General features: G+C 48.2%; 1 protein-coding gene across 1 annotated transcript in view; it reads left to right on the top strand.

The window, feature by feature from the left end:
• PIGL (phosphatidylinositol glycan anchor biosynthesis class L) overlaps window positions 1-20587 on the top strand; it is a 100031-nt gene that overhangs the window by 59612 nt on the left and 19832 nt on the right. Inside the window, exons 3-4 of the mRNA XM_006138745.4 lie at window positions 9561-9651; window positions 19926-19993. Of these exons, the coding sequence (XP_006138807.4) occupies window positions 9561-9651; window positions 19926-19993 (159 nt within the window). The remainder of the gene's footprint in view (window positions 1-9560; window positions 9652-19925; window positions 19994-20587) is intronic.

Raw genomic sequence — 20587 nt, 5'->3', positions numbered from 1 at the left:
AAAAAGTGATATTGGGCAATAACTTCTAGATACATCTGTCTCCTCTCTTCACACCTGAGCATTGGCCAACATAGCACATTATTCAGGTCAGCATTGACCTATGTGGTATGCACCAATGCTTGAAAAATTAGCCATTGAAATGCATGTAATGCTGATCCTTAGGTATAGGTCATAGAAGTTAGAGAAGGTAGGGAATTATTATGGCCCATCTCCTTGCTTTGGGAGCTTGTTCTCTATGGTATTTATAGTGGCTTGCCCTGTTTTATTTCAAAATGTTTCAAGGATTACGGTTTCAACCCCTTCCCTTGGGTGCTTGTTCCTTAGCTGGGCCAAATCCTGAAGTCCTTACTTGATTCTTAGAAATATGCAGTTGGAAGCCACTTGGGCCAACCCTGAAATCTTTATTCCCTCAGTAGATGGCTTGTCGTTGGATAGTCACTGCCAGCCCCCTGGTTCATTCCCTACGGTCAGTGTGCCGCTGTGTTTGGCTTGAATTCGCTCAATAACTTCCCACGGCCACCTCAAACATTTTGTGTTTTTTTCCATCCTCTCTCCAGCTAGGCGCGACAAGGTAAGTGTCAGCCTTTCCAACAGCCATGCAGCACCTGTTCTTCAGTGTAATGTGACATTGCAAGCATGTTGGATTTGCAGTCCTCCTTGATGTCCCGCTTTTGATTTGTCTCAGAGATGTGCATACACCATAGCTTCCTTCCTGTCTGGCGTGGGGTGTGACATTCATAACTACCTCCGAACATAGGTGTGTGCATGCTCTGTCTCAGCTGGGAGGCTAATCTGTCTCCATTGATCTCTGTATAATCGAGAAAAGAATTCCTCATTTCACTCCGCAGGGGCTGACATGATCATTCCCGTCAACTCAGACTTTCCAATAAGTTGACACTGCAATCTAAAACTCGCTGATCGTCACACAGCTCTTTACTACTTGTGTACTGGCCTCATTTGATGTTGTGGGACCCTTTGCTTTCTGCTCCAGATGTCCAGGAACTCCTTTAGCTTAGCTTTGTACAAAGGGCATCCTTTATTCAAACACACACACTGCAGCCATTGTTCTCCGCAGTTCACCTGTTTCCTATGTAGGCTATCAACCTCTGAGCTGATTTAATGTAACATCATTCTTGAGGGGGGGAAGAAATCCATGCAAATGTTGTTTCCTGGTCACTAGCCTTGCACTGATTAGGGTCATGCTGGAGGGCAAAGAGCCAGCAAGGAAGTTAGTCTGAATGGGCAAACCCTTTCATTTTTTATCCTTTTGGAGTTCAGTGGAATGAAACATCAGTGTCTAGAAGGTTTTGCTTTGGGGTTTGATTTGTATTGTGGGGGGGGAGGAGAGTAGTTTTTCCAGGAATCCCTTTTCCACCCCACCTCACCCCACGTTCCTGACACTACCAGTAAAGGCCCCACAAGGCTTCCCCCACTGCTCCCCCTGCAGGCAACCTGTCATCCAGTAGGAGGCACTAGACCAATTTCCGAGAGATCTTGGCATTGCCTAGTCTTAGAGCCCTGCAAATCTGCTCTATATCCACAGGTATCTGCCTCCGCGGCTTGTTTTTGAGGCTTTGGATACAGATACAAATTTTGTATCTAGAACCCTGCAAATTTGCGGCCGTCTACTTTGTATCCATGGGTATGCGCATCCTCGGATGTCAGTGCGAGCCTCCGCGGCTCATTTTTGCGGATACAGATGTGGATACAGATTTGGTATCTGCACAGGGCTCTACGTATTCTCACAACCCCATGGGAGTGAGAGACCCCAGGCTATCGAATCACAAGTGTCCCACGTGAGAGAGCCATTTGCTCTTTATTAAGCCGCACGGACTTACACAGACTGGCTGTTTAGTTCAACTTAATCTTTGAAGTGATCATAGGACCCTGGCTTGTGATCAGAGCAAATTCCATAGGAGACTCTGAAAAAAGATAAACCTCCAGTACACTGGGTGCAGCTCTGTTAGCAAACTGAACGTACAAAAGCTGGGCTTGGGAGACAGGTAGAGAGAGCCATGCATAGTAAGGGAAGCTTTTAAAAAGTTTCCGTCAGGGACATAAAGGTGTCCTTCCAATCTGGCTGCTCTTCTCAGATCCGCCTTCACTGAGAAGTTTGTTAAAACACAGACGTTATCTAACGCAAACTAACCCCTCCACACGGCTGGCGTCACGCTCAGGGTTAGTGGTGCACTGATACAGAGGTCTGATGGGCAGAGCCCTGAGGCAACTGTAAACAAGGCACAACATCCAGCAGACTAAGGCAAGCAGGAGGAGAGGGCCACACAAGCAGGGTGGAGCACACAATGGTGCCAGTCTCGTTTTTTCCACCGAGCTTTGTTTAATTTCTTTTGGTTATGAAGATGCCGCTGTGGAGTGCATAGGCCGAACTCACTAGGCAATGTCTGCCAAAGGCGAGGATGGGCATTTTGATTTAACTGGCTTGTGTGTTTTGCTGTGGCCCACTGGCTGCTCTCAAATCCCCTGCATGCTGCAGCCAAGACTAACTACTGTGTTGTGCACAACTCACCTGCTTTGCACTAGTGCAGTGCCAGTGCAAGAATGGGGGGCAGGGAAGGGTGCCGGCAAGGATGTAATTATTCCAGGTGAAACTTGGAGAGGACAAATCCAAGGGAGAACAACAAAGGATCCTCTCCTCCCCATTGGAGTGAAAGGCAGAGCCCAGGTAGATAAACGGAGGACTTGACAGTAGGGTTTTCAGAATCCTACAGAGCTGGCCTGACTGTTCCTGCTAAGGTCAGTAAGCATAGCTAGGCCGACAGTGCATTTGAAAATCCCACCATCTGGGAACGGCTACGCTGCAAAAAATCACCTTCGGCAGCGAATCTCGGAGCCCCCGTCAACCGACTCGGGCTCGCACTATGGAGCTAAATATTGGAGCGTCCATGTTCCCGCTCACCGGGTTTCAGAACCCAGGGTCCAGCCCACGCAGTAATGTCTACACGTTGTTTTTAGCACAAGCCCAATTCAGTGACCCAGGCTCTGAGACGCTGACGCAGATTGATTGATTTTTTTTGCGCACTCTTGCCCTCCAGTGCTTTGAGCCCAGCACGAAATTCATTTGACAGAGCAGCAGCAAAACCCTGATTCACTGAAAATTCTGGGGCAAAATTTTCCTATTGCATGAGGAAAGCCTTGCCCCATTGTGGCAGGCCGTGTCCATGCCCTCAGTCACAGCGGGCCTCCCAGCTCTGAACAGTCCTTCACATTCAGCATCTGTGATTTGGAATGCCTATAAATATCGCTTCTTGGCCAGAAGCCTTTGGCTGAAATCAGGCTGCTTGACTGAATGCCTCCTACACCCCTATCCCAACAGCAGTTTGATACAGGAGCCCTTTCCAATATGTGACATGTCTCTTGATCTATCACCATGATTGGCACCAACAACAAGGAGCTCTCTGGGGCAAAGGACAGAGAAGGCGTGGAGAGGGGAGTGTCTCCCAGGACAGTGGCTCCAGGGAATGTGCTAATTTTCACTCCCTTTATCTCAGCCTTGTGACCTTGAGCTGAGAGGAGTTATCAGCTGTAGTCAGAAAGCTAGAGTTAACCAGTTAAATACCAAATGGCTCTGATGTTCAGCCCTGAAGTTATTAGCAATCAGATAAGATCTGCTTTTATTGTTCAAAAGGTCACTGTGCTTCAGATTTGGTTAGGGTTGATTTTTAAGGTATTAACAAGACTATGTTTACATGTATGTTGAATAGAGTGGTAATCTGGTCTACTGGTTTAAGCAGAGTCCATGATTATATTTGTATTGTGGCAGTGCCAAAAATTTACACACACTTAAAAACTAACAAAAATATATAGAATCATGAGCTTTCGAGCTAAAACCCACTTCATCAAGTGAATTGGAGTGGAAGTAACAGAAACCAAGAGATATATATTACAGCAATTGTAGGACCTATGTTAATGAGGCTATTTAAGTGGGCTGGATGTACTCCATTCATCACTTTTAATGTGAAAATGCAGATGTTAAAGGCAGGAGAAATTGGCTTTGTAATGGGCCATCCAGTTATTGTCTTTATTCAAGCCCAGGGTAAGTGTCAAATTTGTATATGAATTCCAGAGGTCTATAGATGTGTGTTAGACTCTAAGGGTATGTCTAGATTACATGCCTCTGCCAGCAGAGGCATGTAAATTAGATATACCGACATAGTCAATCAAGCGGGGATTTAAATATCCCCCGCTTCATTAAAATAAAAATGGCCGCCACGTGCCGGCTGAGCTGATTGTCAGCACAGCGCCCGAGTCAAGACGCGGATCGGTCGGCAAGGAAAGCCTTTGCCGACCGATCCTGTAAAACTCGTTTCACGAGGCATAAGGGATCAGTCAGAAAAGGCTTTCCTTGCTGACCGATCTGCGTCTTGACTGCCACATTGTGCCGACGATTAGCTGAGCCGGCACAACACAGTGGCCATTTTTATTTTAATGAAGCGGGGGATATTTAAATCCCTGCTTCATTGACTATATTGGTATGTCTAATTTACATGCTTCTGCCGGCAGAGGCATGTAGTCTAGACATACCCTAAGGCGCCACAGGACTACCCGTTGTTTTTAAAGGTACAGACTAACACAGCGGCCCCTCTGAGACTTTTTAGCAAATGACAATTGCTAAAGCTGGGTGACCACATAACCAAGCGATGATCTTGGGCTCTGGTCCCAGCTCTGCTACTTGCTTCTATTGGTGGTTTGGATGTTACTTAATGCCTGTGTCATAAAGTGATCCCTCTGTATCTAACCTCTCAGTCCTCATCCTCAAAGGAAACTTGCACAACCCTTTCAAAAGAGAGCCCAAGAGCTTAAATCTATCACTTTGCTAGACAAAAATCATGCACTGAGCAGACCCAGTGGATTAATGGCTTATTGCAGTGGCTCTCAACCTTTCCAGACCATGGTGCCCCTTTCAGGAGTCTGATTTGTCTTGTATACCCCCAAGGTTAAAAATGCCTTCACTTCAAAACTATGTGCTCACAAAATCAGACATAACAATTTTAAAAAGTTACAGAACGCTCTTCCCGAAAATTGCTTACTTTCTCATTTCACCGTATCATTATAAAATAAATTGACTGGAATATAAATATTGTACTTACATTTCCACATATAAAGCAGTATAAACAAATCAGTGTATGAAATTTTAGCCTTGGAATGGTAACTGTGTTAGTCTGTAACTTTAAAAACAATGAGCAGCCCCGTGGCACCTTAGAGACTAACCAGTGTATTAGGTCATGAGCTTTCGTGGGTATATATAACATTACAGCCGGTCCCCAAGTTGCGAACAGTCGACTTACGACCTTTCGCAGTTACAACCAAAGCTGTCATAAATGGCAGACCCTGAGTTACAATCACAGTCCATGCTGACGAACAGCGAGGTCGCGTGTACCTCTATGGGGTCCGACTTACGAATAAACCGAGTTAGAACCAATTGCTTGGTCCGTAACCGGTTCGTAAGTCGGGAAGAGGCTGTAGTTATAACTGTGTTATATACACGCTCTGGAACTCGCTGTTCTGGATACTGTAATTTCCACTCCCAACTTATCTGATGAAGTAGGTTTTATCCACAAAAGCTTATTTGTTAGTGTCAAAGGGTATGTCTAGACTACATGCCTCTGCCAGCAGAAGCATGTAAATTAGACTACCCGATATAATCAATGAAGCGGGGATTTAAATATCCCCCGCTTCATTAAAATAAAAATGGCCACCGCGCTGTGCCGGCTCAGCTGATTGTTGGCACAGCACGGCATTCAAGACGCAGCTCAGTCGACAGGGAATGCCTTTGTTGACCACTCCTGTAAACCTCGTTTCACGAGGCATAAGGAGCGGTCGACAAATGCTTTCCCTGTCGACCGATCTGCGTCTTGACTGCTGTGCAGTGCTGGCGATCAGCTGAGCCGGCACAGCGCGGCGGCCATTTTTATTTTAATGAAGCGGGGGATATTTAAATCCCCCCTTCATTGACTATGTCGGGTAGTCTAATTGACATGCCTCTGTCGGCAGAGGCATGCAGTCTAGACATACCCTAAAGTGCCACAGGACTGGTTGTAGTTTGTACTGAGTTTGCTAGTGCTTTTTATGTAACCTGTTGTAAAATTAAGCAACTCTGTGTTACCCACTAACCCCCTCTTTTGTCCTTTGACTGGAGAAATGTTAATGGGCTGCCTTACCTTGAACAGTTCCTCACAGTATGTGCTACCTACTGACCAATTTCTCGCATGTTGCTGTGATTCTGGGAGTACCATTCCCAGACCTGAAGAAAAGCTCTGTCTAGCTCCAAAGCTTGTTGGTCCTTCTTGTTGTCTCTTTAATGTCCCTGTCTGTTTCTCTGGCTGCAAAATGAGGCTAATGCTGGTTTGGGGTGTTGTGGGGATTAATACATTACAAAGGGCATGTGTGTGCATCTGCGTTTTGCTGCCAGGCAGGTGATACGATGCAGGAAAAAAATCCTCTTAGTTACAGGGCATGAATGGCCCTCTTCATGGGGCCCTGACAGCTGGAGTGAGAAGTGTAGCTGCTTGCAAAATGTGCTTACTTTAATCAGTTCAGGATGCAAGGGGTTAATTTCCGCGTGCCTTCAGATTGCTTTGTTTTCAGGGATTCTGCACCATTGCCTCCAGCTGTTGATTTTCATTTAACTAGGGTGACCTTTTTCTGTCCAAACTAGTTAAAACCTGCTCCACTGCCCAGAGCCTCTTCAGAGAAGCCTCCGTGAAGCCAAACACAGCTGCTGGGATGGGAACTGCCTTTTAAACATTGTCCTTGCCGGTTGCCATGTTTCCTTCCTGACCTCTCGCGGCTTGGAGCTCACCTGATGTTCTCAGGGGACGTTCTTCTGAGGAAGTGCGTTGTAGCTCATGGACACTTAACACCCTAATAAATGTGTTAGTCTTTAAAGTGCCAGCGGACTCCTTGTGGTTTTGGATGAAACAGGCTAACACGGCTACCTCTCAGAAACCTTTCCTACATGGGTTTTCAGAGAACTGCCGTTAACAGAGCTGGGTGTCGGAGGAAGGAACAAACTGCCGTGGGAAGCAAAAAATCCCACTTAGCCTAATGCACAACTTAGTATACTGAGCATGGTGCAATTTCTCATGCACCGTTCAAGCTACTGAAACAACACATGACTCAGGCTTAGCCCTTGTTCACTGCGTATGCTGCTTGGGGTAGTTTTAAGCCAGGCTCCATTTCCATCCAAGCAATTTCTTGTGACTCGGTGGGGTCCGCAGTAGGTGGAACTACCTAGAACGCATCACTGGACCTCGGCCGTACCAGCAGGATTCAACATGGCCTGATTCTAATTTAACAGGGGTTCTGTCCTTTCACAAATCACAAGACCAGAAAACGCAATCTCAATGTAACAAAAGAAACTCGTCTATGCACGATACCCAACATCAGATTTCCTGTGAAATTCAATTCCAGGCAAGGAATTGAGCTTCAGTGCCAATGGCCACTGGGCACAGCCAGGGGTACATGTCTCCCAGTTGGGGCAAATCCAGATTAGGCTTGGTGGGGACCACAGAAGAACCACCTGTCCTCTGGCAGCAGCAGCTCTGGGGAAGCTCCAGGCTGGGTACTATGGCTGGGGGAATACGACTCCTCTGGCCCCAGCCTGGAGCAGACATGGCTAGGGGTGGGGGAAGGCGCTCACTCCTTTAGCCCCAGCACAGAGCAGCCATGACCGGAGTGTGAGGCACCCTCTTCCACGGCTCCAGCACAGAGCTGCGATGGCCGGGGGTGGCAGGGTGAGGCATCCCCTTCCACATCTCCAGCTCAGAGCTACCAAGGCCAGGGGGGTGAGGCACCCCCTTCCACGGCTCCAGCACAGAGCTACCATGGCTGGGGGAGTGGGGGGGAGAGTGGTGAGGCATCCCCCTCCACGGCTCTGGCACAGAGCTGCTTGAGTTGTTCTGTCTCTTTTCTGTTCGGTTTTCTGAGCAGCAGTCCCATTCCAGGCACATCCCGTTTTCCTGGCACAACCAAACCCTTACGTTCCTGTAAGTTAGGCTAAGAGGAAGCTGCCTCCTGACTGGGCTGATCCTCGCTCTTTCCATGCTGGAGTTCTGCCTCGAACTTTCATACGTTTTTTAAATCTGCAAGTGCACTTCTGCAATAAAGACGAGGCTCGAAAGTGTCTGGTTTTATGCAGATTAGATGGAAGCTTTGTGGCTTCTGGCAGGTTGCTGAGGCAACCCCCACCCAGGCCGAAGTCCAAGCTTCACCCCTAATGAAGTCTGAGTGCCTCGTGTACTCAAGCCTTGTCTTCACTCAGGGGAATTGGCAAAAATCTCCCACTCTCGCTGACCCCAGTGCAGCTCCAGTGATGGCAGCAGGAACGAGAACAGGCTGCCATTGCTTATTTAAATCCGCTCTGAACAGGGCTAAGCAGCACCTGGCAGCCAGCCCGTAGGGCTCCCCTTCTTGCTACTACCAGTGTGAACAGCGGTGGGAAAATGCTGCCAAAATCCCCCGACGTGTAGACACAGTCTGAGGGCTTGACCTTGGAAATGTGCTGGGGAGACACGTTTCCGTTGCTCTGGTGCAGATGTTATCAGCCCTATCATCCTGGGAACCCGCAAAGAGACAAGTGTACTGCGAAATGGGACTTCTATGCTCCGCAGCCAACAGCTGGGGCCTTGCTGAATCCAAACCATTGTGTCAGTCGGAAAGGTTATGCTTTCCCTTGGCCGCTCAGCTGCCTCAAGGCAATCATCATACTGTTACTGGACAGGAAGAGAGAAATAAGGGTTTAACTGAGCCTCCTGGGTCCATAGCAGCCTTAGGGTATATTATTGCTAATGACAGAGTATTTTCTGTATTGTAGTGACCTCTAACAGACTGCTTGGCTCCTGGCAGTACATAATGACTGGGGTCAGATTCTGCTCAGTTACATCACTGTCAATATGGAATAATTCTGTTCACTACAGCGGAGACTTCTGGATTCATGGCAGTGTTCTTGAGACCAGCGTTTGGCCCAGGATCTCTGCCCCAGTGAGCCGCCAATCTGAAATATACCCATAGAATGGGTAGACACAATGCAGAAGCAAAGCACACTAAAGCGACAGGGTCGTTCCTGTATAACGGAGCAGAATTTAATCCATTACTTCAGTAGGTTTTATTGGAAAGGATTTCAGAGTAAAGTGTGTTTTAGGGAGAGATTTGGCTGAAGAGGGGATGGATGTTTCCTTTCTGTGCAGAGGTACGAACTCTGATGGAATGGCGCAGAAGGCAGGAATCCCTGAACAAACAGATGTTGACCAAAGAAAAGAGGGGGAGTTGGTGGTGGGAAATCTAGTTTCAAAACAATAAGAAGTTAAAATCTGAGCAAAGTGGGGAAAATATTGGCTGAATTGCTGTGCTTCCCTTCCAGCCCCAGCAACGTAAGTGTCATTTGTGAGACCTTGGAGAACTTGCAGGGCTTAGTTTGGATGGTTTTCTCTGGTTGATAAAGTTATCTTGGTTCCAGTTTTGGAGCAGATGAGATCTGTCCTTCAGCATGTTATGGATACAGCAGGAGCCGTGAAGTGACTGATTGTGCTTTTCATTTTCAGGGACCTTCCTGACGATCCAGCTGTTGAATGGGACACACAGCTCCTCTCTGCCTTTGTGCTAAAGCACGTAGAAACCAACAACATCAATCTGGTAATGCGCAACTTTCTACAGCAAAGGGATTTTGCCCACAATATTCTCAGTTACCAGCATCCCAGATTGTTTGTTCCCCTTTTAAAAGGGTTTATTTTTTGTAGATTTTAGCTTAGAATTTCACTGTTGGCGGTTAAAGGAGCAATAGGTACGTTACGGTCTTCACCTGTTGCTATAATTCAGTCCTTGGAGGCACTTTCATGTGGTCATTTCACCAGCCTTTTCTGAGATGTCACTAGGCTGCACTGAAAGTCAGTGTCAAACTGAAAAACTCGAGGCAAAGCTCCTCTGAAACTGGAAAACAAGCAGGAAGAATTAGCCCTGGCCCAGTCAAAGAACTATGATATGCTTGGAATAACGGAGACTTGGTGGGACGACTCACATGACTGGAGCACTGTCATGGGAGGGTATAAACTGTTCAGGAAGGACAAGCGGGGGAAAAAAGGTGAAGGAGTTGCACTGTATGTAAGAGAGCAGTAGGACTGCTCAGAGCTCTAGCATATATATATATAGAGAGAGAGAGAGAGAAAGAGAGAGAGAGAGAGAAAAGTCTGTTGAGAGTCTTTGGGTTAAGCTTATAGGCTGGGAGCAACAGGGGTGGTGTTGTGGTCGGTGTCTGCTAGAGGCCACCAGATCAGGTAGACGAGGCTTCCTTCAGACAACTGAGAGAAGCTTCCAGATAGCAGGCCCTGGTTCTCATGGGGGACTTTAATCATCCTGACATCTGTTGGGAGACCAATACAGCAGTACACAGACAATCCAGGAAGTTTTTGGAGAATGTTGGGGATAACTTCCTGGTACAAGCGCTGAAGGAACTGACATGGGTCCATGCGCAGCTTGACCTGCTGCTCACAAACAGGGAGGAGCTAGTAGGGGAAGTAGATGTGGGTGGCAGCCTGGGAAGCAGTGATCATGAGATGTTAGATTTCAGGATCCTGACCAAAGGAAGAAAGGAGAGCAGCAAAATACAGACCCTGGACTTCAGAAAAGCAGCCTTTGACTCCCTTAGAACTGATGGGCAGGATCCCCTGGGATGCTAATATGAAGGGGAAAGGAGTCCAGGAGAGCTGGCTGTATTTTAAAGAAGCTTTATTGAAGGCATCCCGATGCTCAGTAAGAAAAGCAAATATGGTAGGTGACCAGATTGGCTTAGCAAGGAAATCCTTGGTGAGCTTAAACACAAAAAGGAAGCTTACAAGAAGTGGAAACTTGGACAGATGACTAGGGAGGAGTATAAATATATTGCTTGAGCATGCAGAGGTGTAATCAGGAAGGCCAAAGCGCAATTGGAATTGCAACTAGCAAGGAATGTGAAGGTAACAAGAAAGGTTTCTACAGGCATGTCAGCAATAAGGAGGTGATCAGGGAGGGTGTGAGGCCCTCAACCTAGTTACAGATACTATGGGAAAAGCTGAATTACTCAGTGCTTCTTTGGTCTCTGTTTTCACAGACAAGGTCAGCTCCCAGACTACTGCACTAGGTCATGCAGTATGGGAAGGAGGTGGGCAGCCCTCATGGATGAAGAACAGGTTAAGAACTATTTAGAAAAGCTAGGCATACACAGATCCATAGGCCAGATTTAATGCATCCGAAGGTGCTGAGAGAGTTGGCAGATGTCATTGCAGAGTCTTTGACCATTATCTTTGATAACTCGTGGAGATCGGGGGAGGTCCCAGACAATGGGAAAAAGGCAAATGTAGTGCCCATCTTTAAAAAAGGGAAGGACGACAATCCAGGGAACTATAGACTGGTCAGCCTCACCTCAGTCCCCAGAAAAATCATGGAGGGGATCCTCAAGGAATCCATTTTGAAGGACTTGAAAGAGGGGAACGTGATCAGGAATAGTCAACATGGATTCACGAAGGGCAAGTCGTGTCTGACCAGCCTGATTGCTTTCTATGATGAGGTCACTGTCTCTGTGGACATGGGGAAGTCAGTGGATGTGATACATCTTGAGTTTAGCAAATCTTTTGATATAGTCTCCCTAAGAATTCTTGCCAGCAAGTTAAGGGAATATGGATTGGATAAATGGACAGTAAGATGGATAGAAAGCTGGCTAGACTGTCAGGCCCAACGGGTAGTGATCAACGGCTCAATGTCGGGTTGATGGTCGGTTTCAAGCAGAGTGTCCCAAGAATCGGTTCTAGTTTTGTTCAATGACCTGGATAAGGGGATGGATTGCACCCTCAGCAAGTTTGTGGATGACACTAAGCTAGGGAGAGAGGTAGATATGTTGGAGGGTAGAGGAAAGGTCCAGAGTGACCTAGACAAATTGGAGGATTGGGCCAGAAGAAATCTGATGAGGTTCAATAAGGACAAGTGCAGGGTCCTGCACTTGGACCGGAAGAATCCCAAGCAGTGTTACAGGCTGGCAATTGGCTGTCTAAGCAGCAGTTTGGCAAGAAAGGACCTGGGGATTACAGTGGATGAGAAGCCGGTTATGAGTCAACAGGGTACCCCTGTAGCCAAGAAGGCTAAGGGCATATTAGGGTGCATTAGGAGGAGCATTTCCAGCAGATCTAGATAAGTTATTATTCCCCTTTATTTGACACTGGGGAGGCCACATCTGGAGTATTGCATCCAGTTCTGGGTCCCCCGCTACAGAAAGGATGTGGATGCATTGGAGAGAGTCCAGTGGAGGGTAACCAACATGATGAGGGGGCTGGAGCATATGACTTATGAAGAGAGGCTGAGGGATTTGGGTTTATTTAGTCTGCAGAAGAGAAGAGTGAGGGGGATTTGAGAGCAGCCTTCAACTACCTGAAGGAGGTTCCAAAGAGGATGGAGAGAGGCTGTTCTCAATATTGACAGATGGCAGAACAAGGAGCAATAGACTCAGGTTGCAGTGGGGGAGGATACCAGGAAAAACTATTTCCCTAGGAGGGTGGGGAAGCACTGGGATGGATTCCCTAGGGAGGTGGTGGAATCTCCATCCCTAGAGATTTTTAAGTCCCAGCTTGACAAGGTCCTGGATGGGTTGATTTAATTGGGGTTGGTCGGACTCAGTGACTCCTGAGGTCTCTTCCAGCCCTATGATTCTATGGTTCTATGAACTTTCACCATAAATGAGCACCAGGTTCATTAGTTGTAGGGAGCCGGTAACGCAGCCCCAAATGAAGCTCGCTTCTTGTGATTACAAGATTAGGTGCGAGTGTTTGTGCAGCTTTTGTCTATTTCTCTACAGATTCCCAAAACTCTCCTGTGGCTCTTTTATAGGTAAAACAAAATTAGACTAACCCTCTTCCAAATACTTCAGCAGCTACAAAGAGACAAGACAAAATAAAAGAGCTAGTAAAGAAAATGAAAAAGAGCAACACTTTAGGGTAATGGATGGATCTTTCACCTCCGGAGACCGTGGGTCGGTTCATGACAGTGACACAAGTGAAATGAGTTTGGAGAGACTTTCTTACCCTAGTCACTAGCGGATGTTTGTTTACATTTTAAACCCACCAGTTTGTCACAGCTGGTAGTATTCATCCATGAGAAACCCAGGATTGTTTGAGGGGCAAGCTGTGAGAGGTGCTGGCAGAATTCTGTGTTGGGACCCAGGTCTGGTCTACCAGGGAGATTGATGGTCAGGATGCAAGTGCATTGGAAGATCTGTGTAGGAGCCCATGTTTGAAGCCTTGAGGTTCCTACAGGACAGAATGAAAGAGCTGTGTAGTGAAGAAACATGCACAGACCCTCTTCTCTACTAAGCCTGACTGTGGGCTAGCATGATAGTCTCTCTTTTTTATTAGCACCAAACTCACAAAATATTAGAACCGAACCCCATGGGAATAAACAAGACAGCTAGACTCGTGGATCAGCGTCCCTCTGAGTCCCAGAGCACACAGACTGAAAGCTCTTTAACAAGAGATAGCTCATGCCTCTAACTTCGTATTGATTCCGAGGCTAATTATCCATGAAATGCATTGCTGTGCGCAGGGAAGTCAGATGCCGCTTTCTGATGGTCACTCGGTGTATTTCAGCACTGTGAACAGTCAGGAGTTTTAATGTGATCTGAAAGCTCCTAACGCAAGAGGACTTGCAGTGCATGTTCCTGTCTCTCACAGGCAGCAGGGCATACCCTTCCAAGTCCCAGTAGAAATCCTGAATCCATTTAAACTTCTCCTGAATCAGGAAGAAGGGTTGGAGCTGTCTCTCAGAGGAAAGCAAACGCAAGCGTTGTGTGGGGTGGAGGGCCGAGGAGGGTTGAGCCTGGCCGAGGAGGGTGGAGGGCCGAGGAGGGTTGAGCCGAAGAGGGTTGAAGTCCGATTTAAAGTCCCTAAATCGAATTAGCTGGTAAACCTCATTGCAGGAGGAATACCAGCTAATTTGAGTTAGGGCTTTAAATTGGAATCCCGTTTCACTGCCGCGTGTAGACGCAGGCAGTTACTTCGGGCTAGTCAATTTCTAAAATGGTGACCGGCCGGGAACATGCAAATCAAGCACGGGATATTTAAATCCCGGGCTTGATTTGCAATTTCAGTTGCCCTCATTAGCCTCCCTAGATCGATCTGGGGGCTAGTGTAGACGTACCCTAGCTGATTAGTCGAGCACCTACAACTTGGGCGTCTTCTATTTGGTAATAGTCTGTGGTGTGGGCTACAGGTAGTTCTTGGTAGCACTTTTCGGGCTCTGCTGTTGACCAACTAGGGCTCTGGTCTTGATGGGCAAAAAACGCTGGGTGTTTCAGTCGCATTGTCGCAGCTGACGTACCTTTGCATGACTAAAAAGCCTGGCTGAGTCACAGGCTAACATGGCTTCACACAAGCTAAGCTGACAGTGAGCAAAAAATGCACACCTTTATTGCCCATCAGGAAGAGCCCCTCTCTCCTCCATAATCATTGCAGAGACAAGGATCAATATCTCATATTTACAGAATTCCCATGTCATTTGGCCATGGGGAGACACGCTACAGTTCCAGCGTGTCTGCAAGGAGGGATTGTGGGAGAGGGAGTCACATCATGTTCTGTTCTGTTACATAGTTCCTCATTTCTCCAGTTACTCTGGAAGTCCATGAGTAACTCAGTCTCTTTGAGAGCAACAGGGATGTTTCATCCTAGCTCAACATTAAATAGCGGAGACACAGAAATGAAAGGCTGGTGTGCTCAAAGCCACAGCTAGAAACATTGGAAATGATTTCCGGCCTGCTGGATTTCTAAGCAAAAGCCAGTGCTGCGGGGGGACTCGGCCAAAGCTTGCCTGTCTCCATTCCAATGAGAAAGTATCTAGCGCGCAGAGCACAAGTTATGCTGTATTGTGTGGGCCTCGAAGAAAGATGACACAATGCCTGCTGGGGAGGATTTCAGGCAGTAGGGCCAGTGCAGGCTGGTGAAAGCAGACCCGGGGAAGGAGCTAGCCTTCCGACTGTGTTGGGGGGAGGATAGAACTGGGGTTCAAAGGTACCAGACCCTTGTGAGTTGTTCTCCACTCAGGACGGGTGGAAATCTCACAACTTCAACTTCTGTAGAAAGATTCCGGACGTCTTGGGCCGCAGCCAAACCAGCCAGAGCCCTTCTAGTTTTGGAATGCAGTCTGGATGCAAACTCTGGACGTTGGGTTCAGAGCTGGGGCTTTGAATCCGAATCCCCCCAGCCCCTGAAACCGAAGCGGGTCTGATTTGATACTCTAGCGGAGCGAGGACTTTCAGTAGCTTTGCAGGACCCGCAATGCGCCCCTCTTGCAAGAACCCTTGATGCCTGCTTTCTCCCGCCTTCCCTTGTGCCTGAGTTTTATCAGATGTGTTGCAGGCAGGCAGGAGGATGTAAAGTCCCGTGGGCTTTCCTAAGGAGCTGGCGCGCACTCAGACAGCTGCGGCTCAGTCCCGCCCGGGCTGGGACAGACTGCGGTGTGACTTGGGCCCAATCGCCCATTACTTTAAATTATAGCTTCTCTTGTTTAATAGCATGTGGGAGGGGCCAGAGCACTCTCGAAATCCAGCTGGATGTCTTCCAAAAACCTGCCCCACGGAAGCCCAAAGAGTGTGTATTCTCTAATCACCTTTCCAGGCCCCTAAAAATTCTATGCGGAGGAAATGGGGCTATAAAAGCGGGTTGCTCCTACGGGGTTTTGCTGGAGGGCCCGCTCCCTAGGAAAGAACAGAGAATCTGCTCCCAGAAAGGAAAATCTCCGTCTCATCGGTCTCCTTCCGCAGAGGTGAGCTGCATTTTCAAGTATTAGACGGTGCCAGCAGCAGTCAGGAAACCCACAACTGCTAATGGTTTTCTTCCCCCGTGCGCGTGATTTGCAGAGGAAGCTCTGACTCTAGAGCTCTTAGCTCTTCTGCTGGTAATTGAGCAGATTTCCTTTGTGCTCCTCGACCCCTCCGGAAGGGATTTCTGGTTCCTTGTTTATGTTGGCAACGTTGCTGGCTTCCATCAGTGAAAGTTCCATCTCCTAGATACCAAGGTCATCCAGCGAAAGAAAACACATCGGCACCAACCACGGCAGCTCCCTGTTCCGAACAGATGTGGAGAAAGAAGCCCCCTAAGAGTCCACCCAACAAATTATTTCCATATCATGAGTATTTCCTATCCAGCCTCCTGATCACAGACGTGCTCGAGCTTATGTCGCAGCCCAGGCAGAATCATGAAGCGCAGGTTGTCCTGTTCTGATTGCCTGCTTGCTTTTGGCATCAGCAGGGCTGGGCTTATTTTGAAACCAAACTCAGTCGCTGGTGCACTGCATGTAAGGAGCCAGCGTTCCTCGGTGAAAGTTATCTCCAGCCTGTGAGAAACTGGAAGGTCAGATTAGAAAATAAATGAGTGCCAGGGGCCAGGAGAATGCGTTTCAGCGTGGCTGCTGCATGCCTTCCGAAGGACAGCAAGCTGGCTCTGAGACATCAGTAGCCTGTGTGACAGGGCCACGGTGAGATGTCACTGCTCATCACAGGCTTTGTCTGCACTTCAAAAACGAAAGCGCAGCCACGGCAGAAGCGCTAGGAGAGAGCTCTCCCCATGCCCTGTGCAAACCACCTCCCAGAGCCCGTTGACACTGGTGCTTTACAGCACTTTAACTTGCTGCACTGAGGGGGGCGGGGTTCACACCTCTGAGCTGGAAGGTGGCAGTGCAGTAAAGTGGCCGTGTGGAGGTAGCCATAAGCGCAGTGTCAGAGGTGAATGAGGTGATACCCATGAATACAGGGCCAGTATTTCAAAGGTAATCACCCAAGTGGGCAGGTAGAATGTGCGCCCTGTTTCTCCTACAAGACAGGTCACTGGATGAGTAAAATGCGGGACTGCACACACGTGTGTGCTTGTAGGCACAGTGCATTCCAATGCAAATATCTTGGACGTGAGTGAAACAAAGTCAGTTGAAAATCAGTCCTGTACAGTCTGTATAGCACATTCAGATGCCACCCAAACTCACATGAGAGAGTCTTATCTTGCCTCCATCACTGCGGTATCTCAGCACTTTCCTGTAACATGACAGCACTTTCCTGTAGCACAATCCTGTAACAAAAGGACATGGCTAACAGCTGTCATGAGTAGCTTAGGGCTTGTCTTCACTACACAGATTGCCGCTGCTCCGATTGATCTTCTGGAGTTCGATTTAGCGAGTCTAATTAAGACTTGATAAATTGAACTCAGAGGGCGCCCCTGCTGGCGGCAGGTACACCTCCTTTTGGGAGGAGTAAGAGAAGCTGATGGGAGTGTTTGCGTCCACTGGCCTTCCACTGTGAGGACGCTACTGCCAAGCTCGGCTTAAAGTAAGCCAACTCCAGATATGTATTCTTCATAGCTGGGGTTATGTACCTGATGCTGAGCTGCTGGGTCTGGTGTAGACCTGGCCTTATTCTCTCATCCTCTCCCCAGAGAAAGATGTGTGTGTGCAGGGAAGTATGTTGGGGTTTGGTAGGGCTTTGTTAATGTACCTGCTGCTTTGTGTGTGTCTGAATATGTCCTGTCTTAGGGCCAGATTCTCCCAGTCTTAATAATGTGGAATAGAATCTTGCTACTCCCATTAAAATCACTGGAATTAATTGTGGCATAGGGAATGTATCACACAGCGTAAAAGTGAATGTAGACGGTTAGTTCTGGGGGATAATGACAGTGCCTTATCTCCGGGTCACAGCGCTCCAGTGGACTCTTTGCATTGCCTCGTGTTTTGTAGCAGTGTTTCTCAACCTTTTTTTTATAAAGTACCCCCCTTAAAAAAAATTGTCAATACCCTCAGTACCTACAGTTTTCAGACACACAATTTTTTTTTCTACCACTGCAACACATTTGTTTAAACAATTTAATCGTAGCCGGGTGGGCGATTACATTTTTGGGTGTAAAAAGTACAAAAAGAATAAAGCGCTGTAAAACTTAAAACAAAAATTCCGTTTTCTCCAAATGTCGGTTGTATTTACGTACCCCCCAGACTTCTCTCGAGTACCACTAGGGTACTCGTAGCACTGGTTGAGAAACACTGTTTTATAGTAACTCTGCCAGTTCCCTGCCAGTTCCCGGCCTGATTGTGCTGACATTCTGTAGGAGCTGAAATCTGTGAGGCTCAAGCCAGAACCAGGCCGTTAGTGGGACTAGCCTCTCAAAAAGATGCCAAATGCCAAAACGGAGATGTACTTGGTGTGAAGGAGAGATCTGGGAAACTAAACAGTCTGGCAAAAAACATCAGGGCTTACACCAAACATATTTTGCAGAGTCAAATCATGATTCAGTTAATTTTCCTGCAGGGAGATCAGACTCGTTTCACCAAATGACAGCTGCAGAGCATTGACAAAAGACTTGTCTGGTGCCTGTGTTTTCTGGGTATTTTCTTACTTTGGCTTCGTCTACACTTTGTAGTTTTAAAGCATAGTCACTGCAGAGCTGCTGTGGCAGCACTTTAAACTGAAAGATGCAGCCACAGCATGAGCACTAGGAGAAAGATCTCCCGGGCCCTGCATAAACCACTTCCCCAAGGGGAGTAGCTACCAGTAGTGGGAACACAGCTCCCAGAACTGTAGCCTGGTTCTCACTGGCACTTCACAGCGCTGTAACCTGCGGCACTGGGGCGGGGGGAGAGGGTTTCACACCCGTGAGCCAGAAAGTGACAGCACTGTAAAGTGCCAGTGTAGATTTAGCCGCAGATGGTTGTTCACAGATGCACTGAGTTTGAAAGGGATGCCTTGGCTGCTCTTCCTGTTGTGGGGTGGAGCGGCAGGTTGCAAAACAGGTGGGGAGACTGTTTGATCTTCCCTCCACCTTTACCCAGTGCTTTGGGCGTTGCCTGTGAAACTGATTTGGAGACAGCCGCAGTTGTGAGTAAGCAAGGCAGGGACATTTCCTATTAGTAGTGAAGGGACAGAACAGGCTGGGCAAGAAAAGAGACGCAGGGAGGAGTCCTTGTCTTTAGAGCCCACAGCCCACCCTACCTTGAATAATGAAATAAAAGCTTTCCTGTGCAGACTAATCATAATCTGTTGTAATGTAGCCTGACCAAGAGCCAACCTTAGCCAAACACGGGACACTGTTATCTGGTTGGTTAAAATAACTTTATTCCAGTAACAGGCTGGTTTTTCACAAGGTGATCCTCTAAACTGAAGATCATTGCTGCCACGATTGATCTTTCAGAGTTTGATTTAGTGAGTCTAGTTAAGACTCACTAAATCAAAGTCAGAGGGCACTCCTGCCAGCAGCTGGAACTCCTGCTTCTGTGAAGAGTAAGGGAAACTGACAGGAATGTTTTGCTCCTGTCGGCCTCCCACTGTGGGGATGGTGGGGAAACTCGAAACAGATACGTCAACTGCAGCTACGTAATTAACGTATCTGTAGTGGCTTATCTTGATTTGACCTGCCCCTTTAGTGTAGACCTGGCTACATTCCCAGTAGAGGCAGCAAAGTGCTTTATGGAGCCTGCTGTTCCTGCCTGAGAGATAATGTTGTGTAGCAGTGCACGGTCTTGCCCTGCAATTCACGTTCCACCCAGTAATGTGTCAACTCCAGGAGGAAGTGGCTTGTGCAGTAGATGCTCCTGCGTCCAGTAACTATGAGTTTACAAGAGTTCATTTCTTCTGAGGAACTGCGAGAGCTGAACCGTGTTAGTAACGTGTATCCTGATAGCCAGGAAGTGACACGTCTCATCTTCCTGCCTCATTCGCATGTATCCTCTGTATGACTGCAGCACCTCAGAGCCCTCATCATGGGCCAGGTGGCAGGTGCTCTACAAACACAGGACTCGCTGACAGCTTCGGGCTGGCGACCCTGCTGAGTTGCACAACTGCCCAGCCCCCTAGAATTTAGTGGTGACCTTTCACTGTCCCCCCTGCTCCTCTAGTAAATAACTGGGCTGTGGGTCTTTTGCAGGTGGTGACCTTTGATGCGGGAGGAGTGAGCGGCCATGCTAACCACATCGCCCTGTTTGCTGCTCTAAGGTACAGTGTGTCGAGCAGCCCCCAGGCGCCTGGCTGAAATGCTGTTTGAAACAGAGTGCATGTGGTGACTAGCTAGAGCCAAGGACTCGGTGGACTTCCCCAGGGCCCCTCAGTCCCGACCTGCAGCACCCTCACTGCTATGCAGTTGTGGGAACTCCCCCAGACTCTGCAAATGCACTGATGACTGGGGATGTTAAATATCGGTTAGCCGAACAGCCATGAATTCTTATCGGTTACTCGACTGTTCTATAGTCCGCAGGGGTGAGGCTTGGCCGCCAGTGCGCCCTGGCCCCATTCCCGAGGAGGCCCTGCCACTCCATGCTGCTGCCTCTGTATCAGAGGCAGCAGTGCAGGGTGCCAGGCGGGAGCTGGTCCGTGCGGGGAGCCAGTTTAAAAACCAGCCCCCCTTGCGGACCAGCTGCCAGGCGCCCTGTGCTGCTGCCTCTGATAGCGAGGCAGTAGCATGGACTGGTAGCAGCCCCTGTCTGGGGCGGGTATGAGCTCCCAGACCTGGCATGAACTGGAACTGAGCCGGGCTGTATGCCTGCCTCGCTCCTAATACACGCTCACTACGTCTAGACTGGCATGATTTTC

Source organism: Pelodiscus sinensis, chromosome 21 (genome assembly GCF_052426305.1).
Source record: "Pelodiscus sinensis isolate ZL-2025 chromosome 21, ASM5242630v1, whole genome shotgun sequence".
Taxonomy (NCBI): domain Eukaryota; kingdom Metazoa; phylum Chordata; order Testudines; family Trionychidae; genus Pelodiscus; species Pelodiscus sinensis.
The sequence above is the reverse complement of the archived record's forward strand: the minus strand, read 5'-3'. Positions and strand labels throughout refer to the sequence as shown.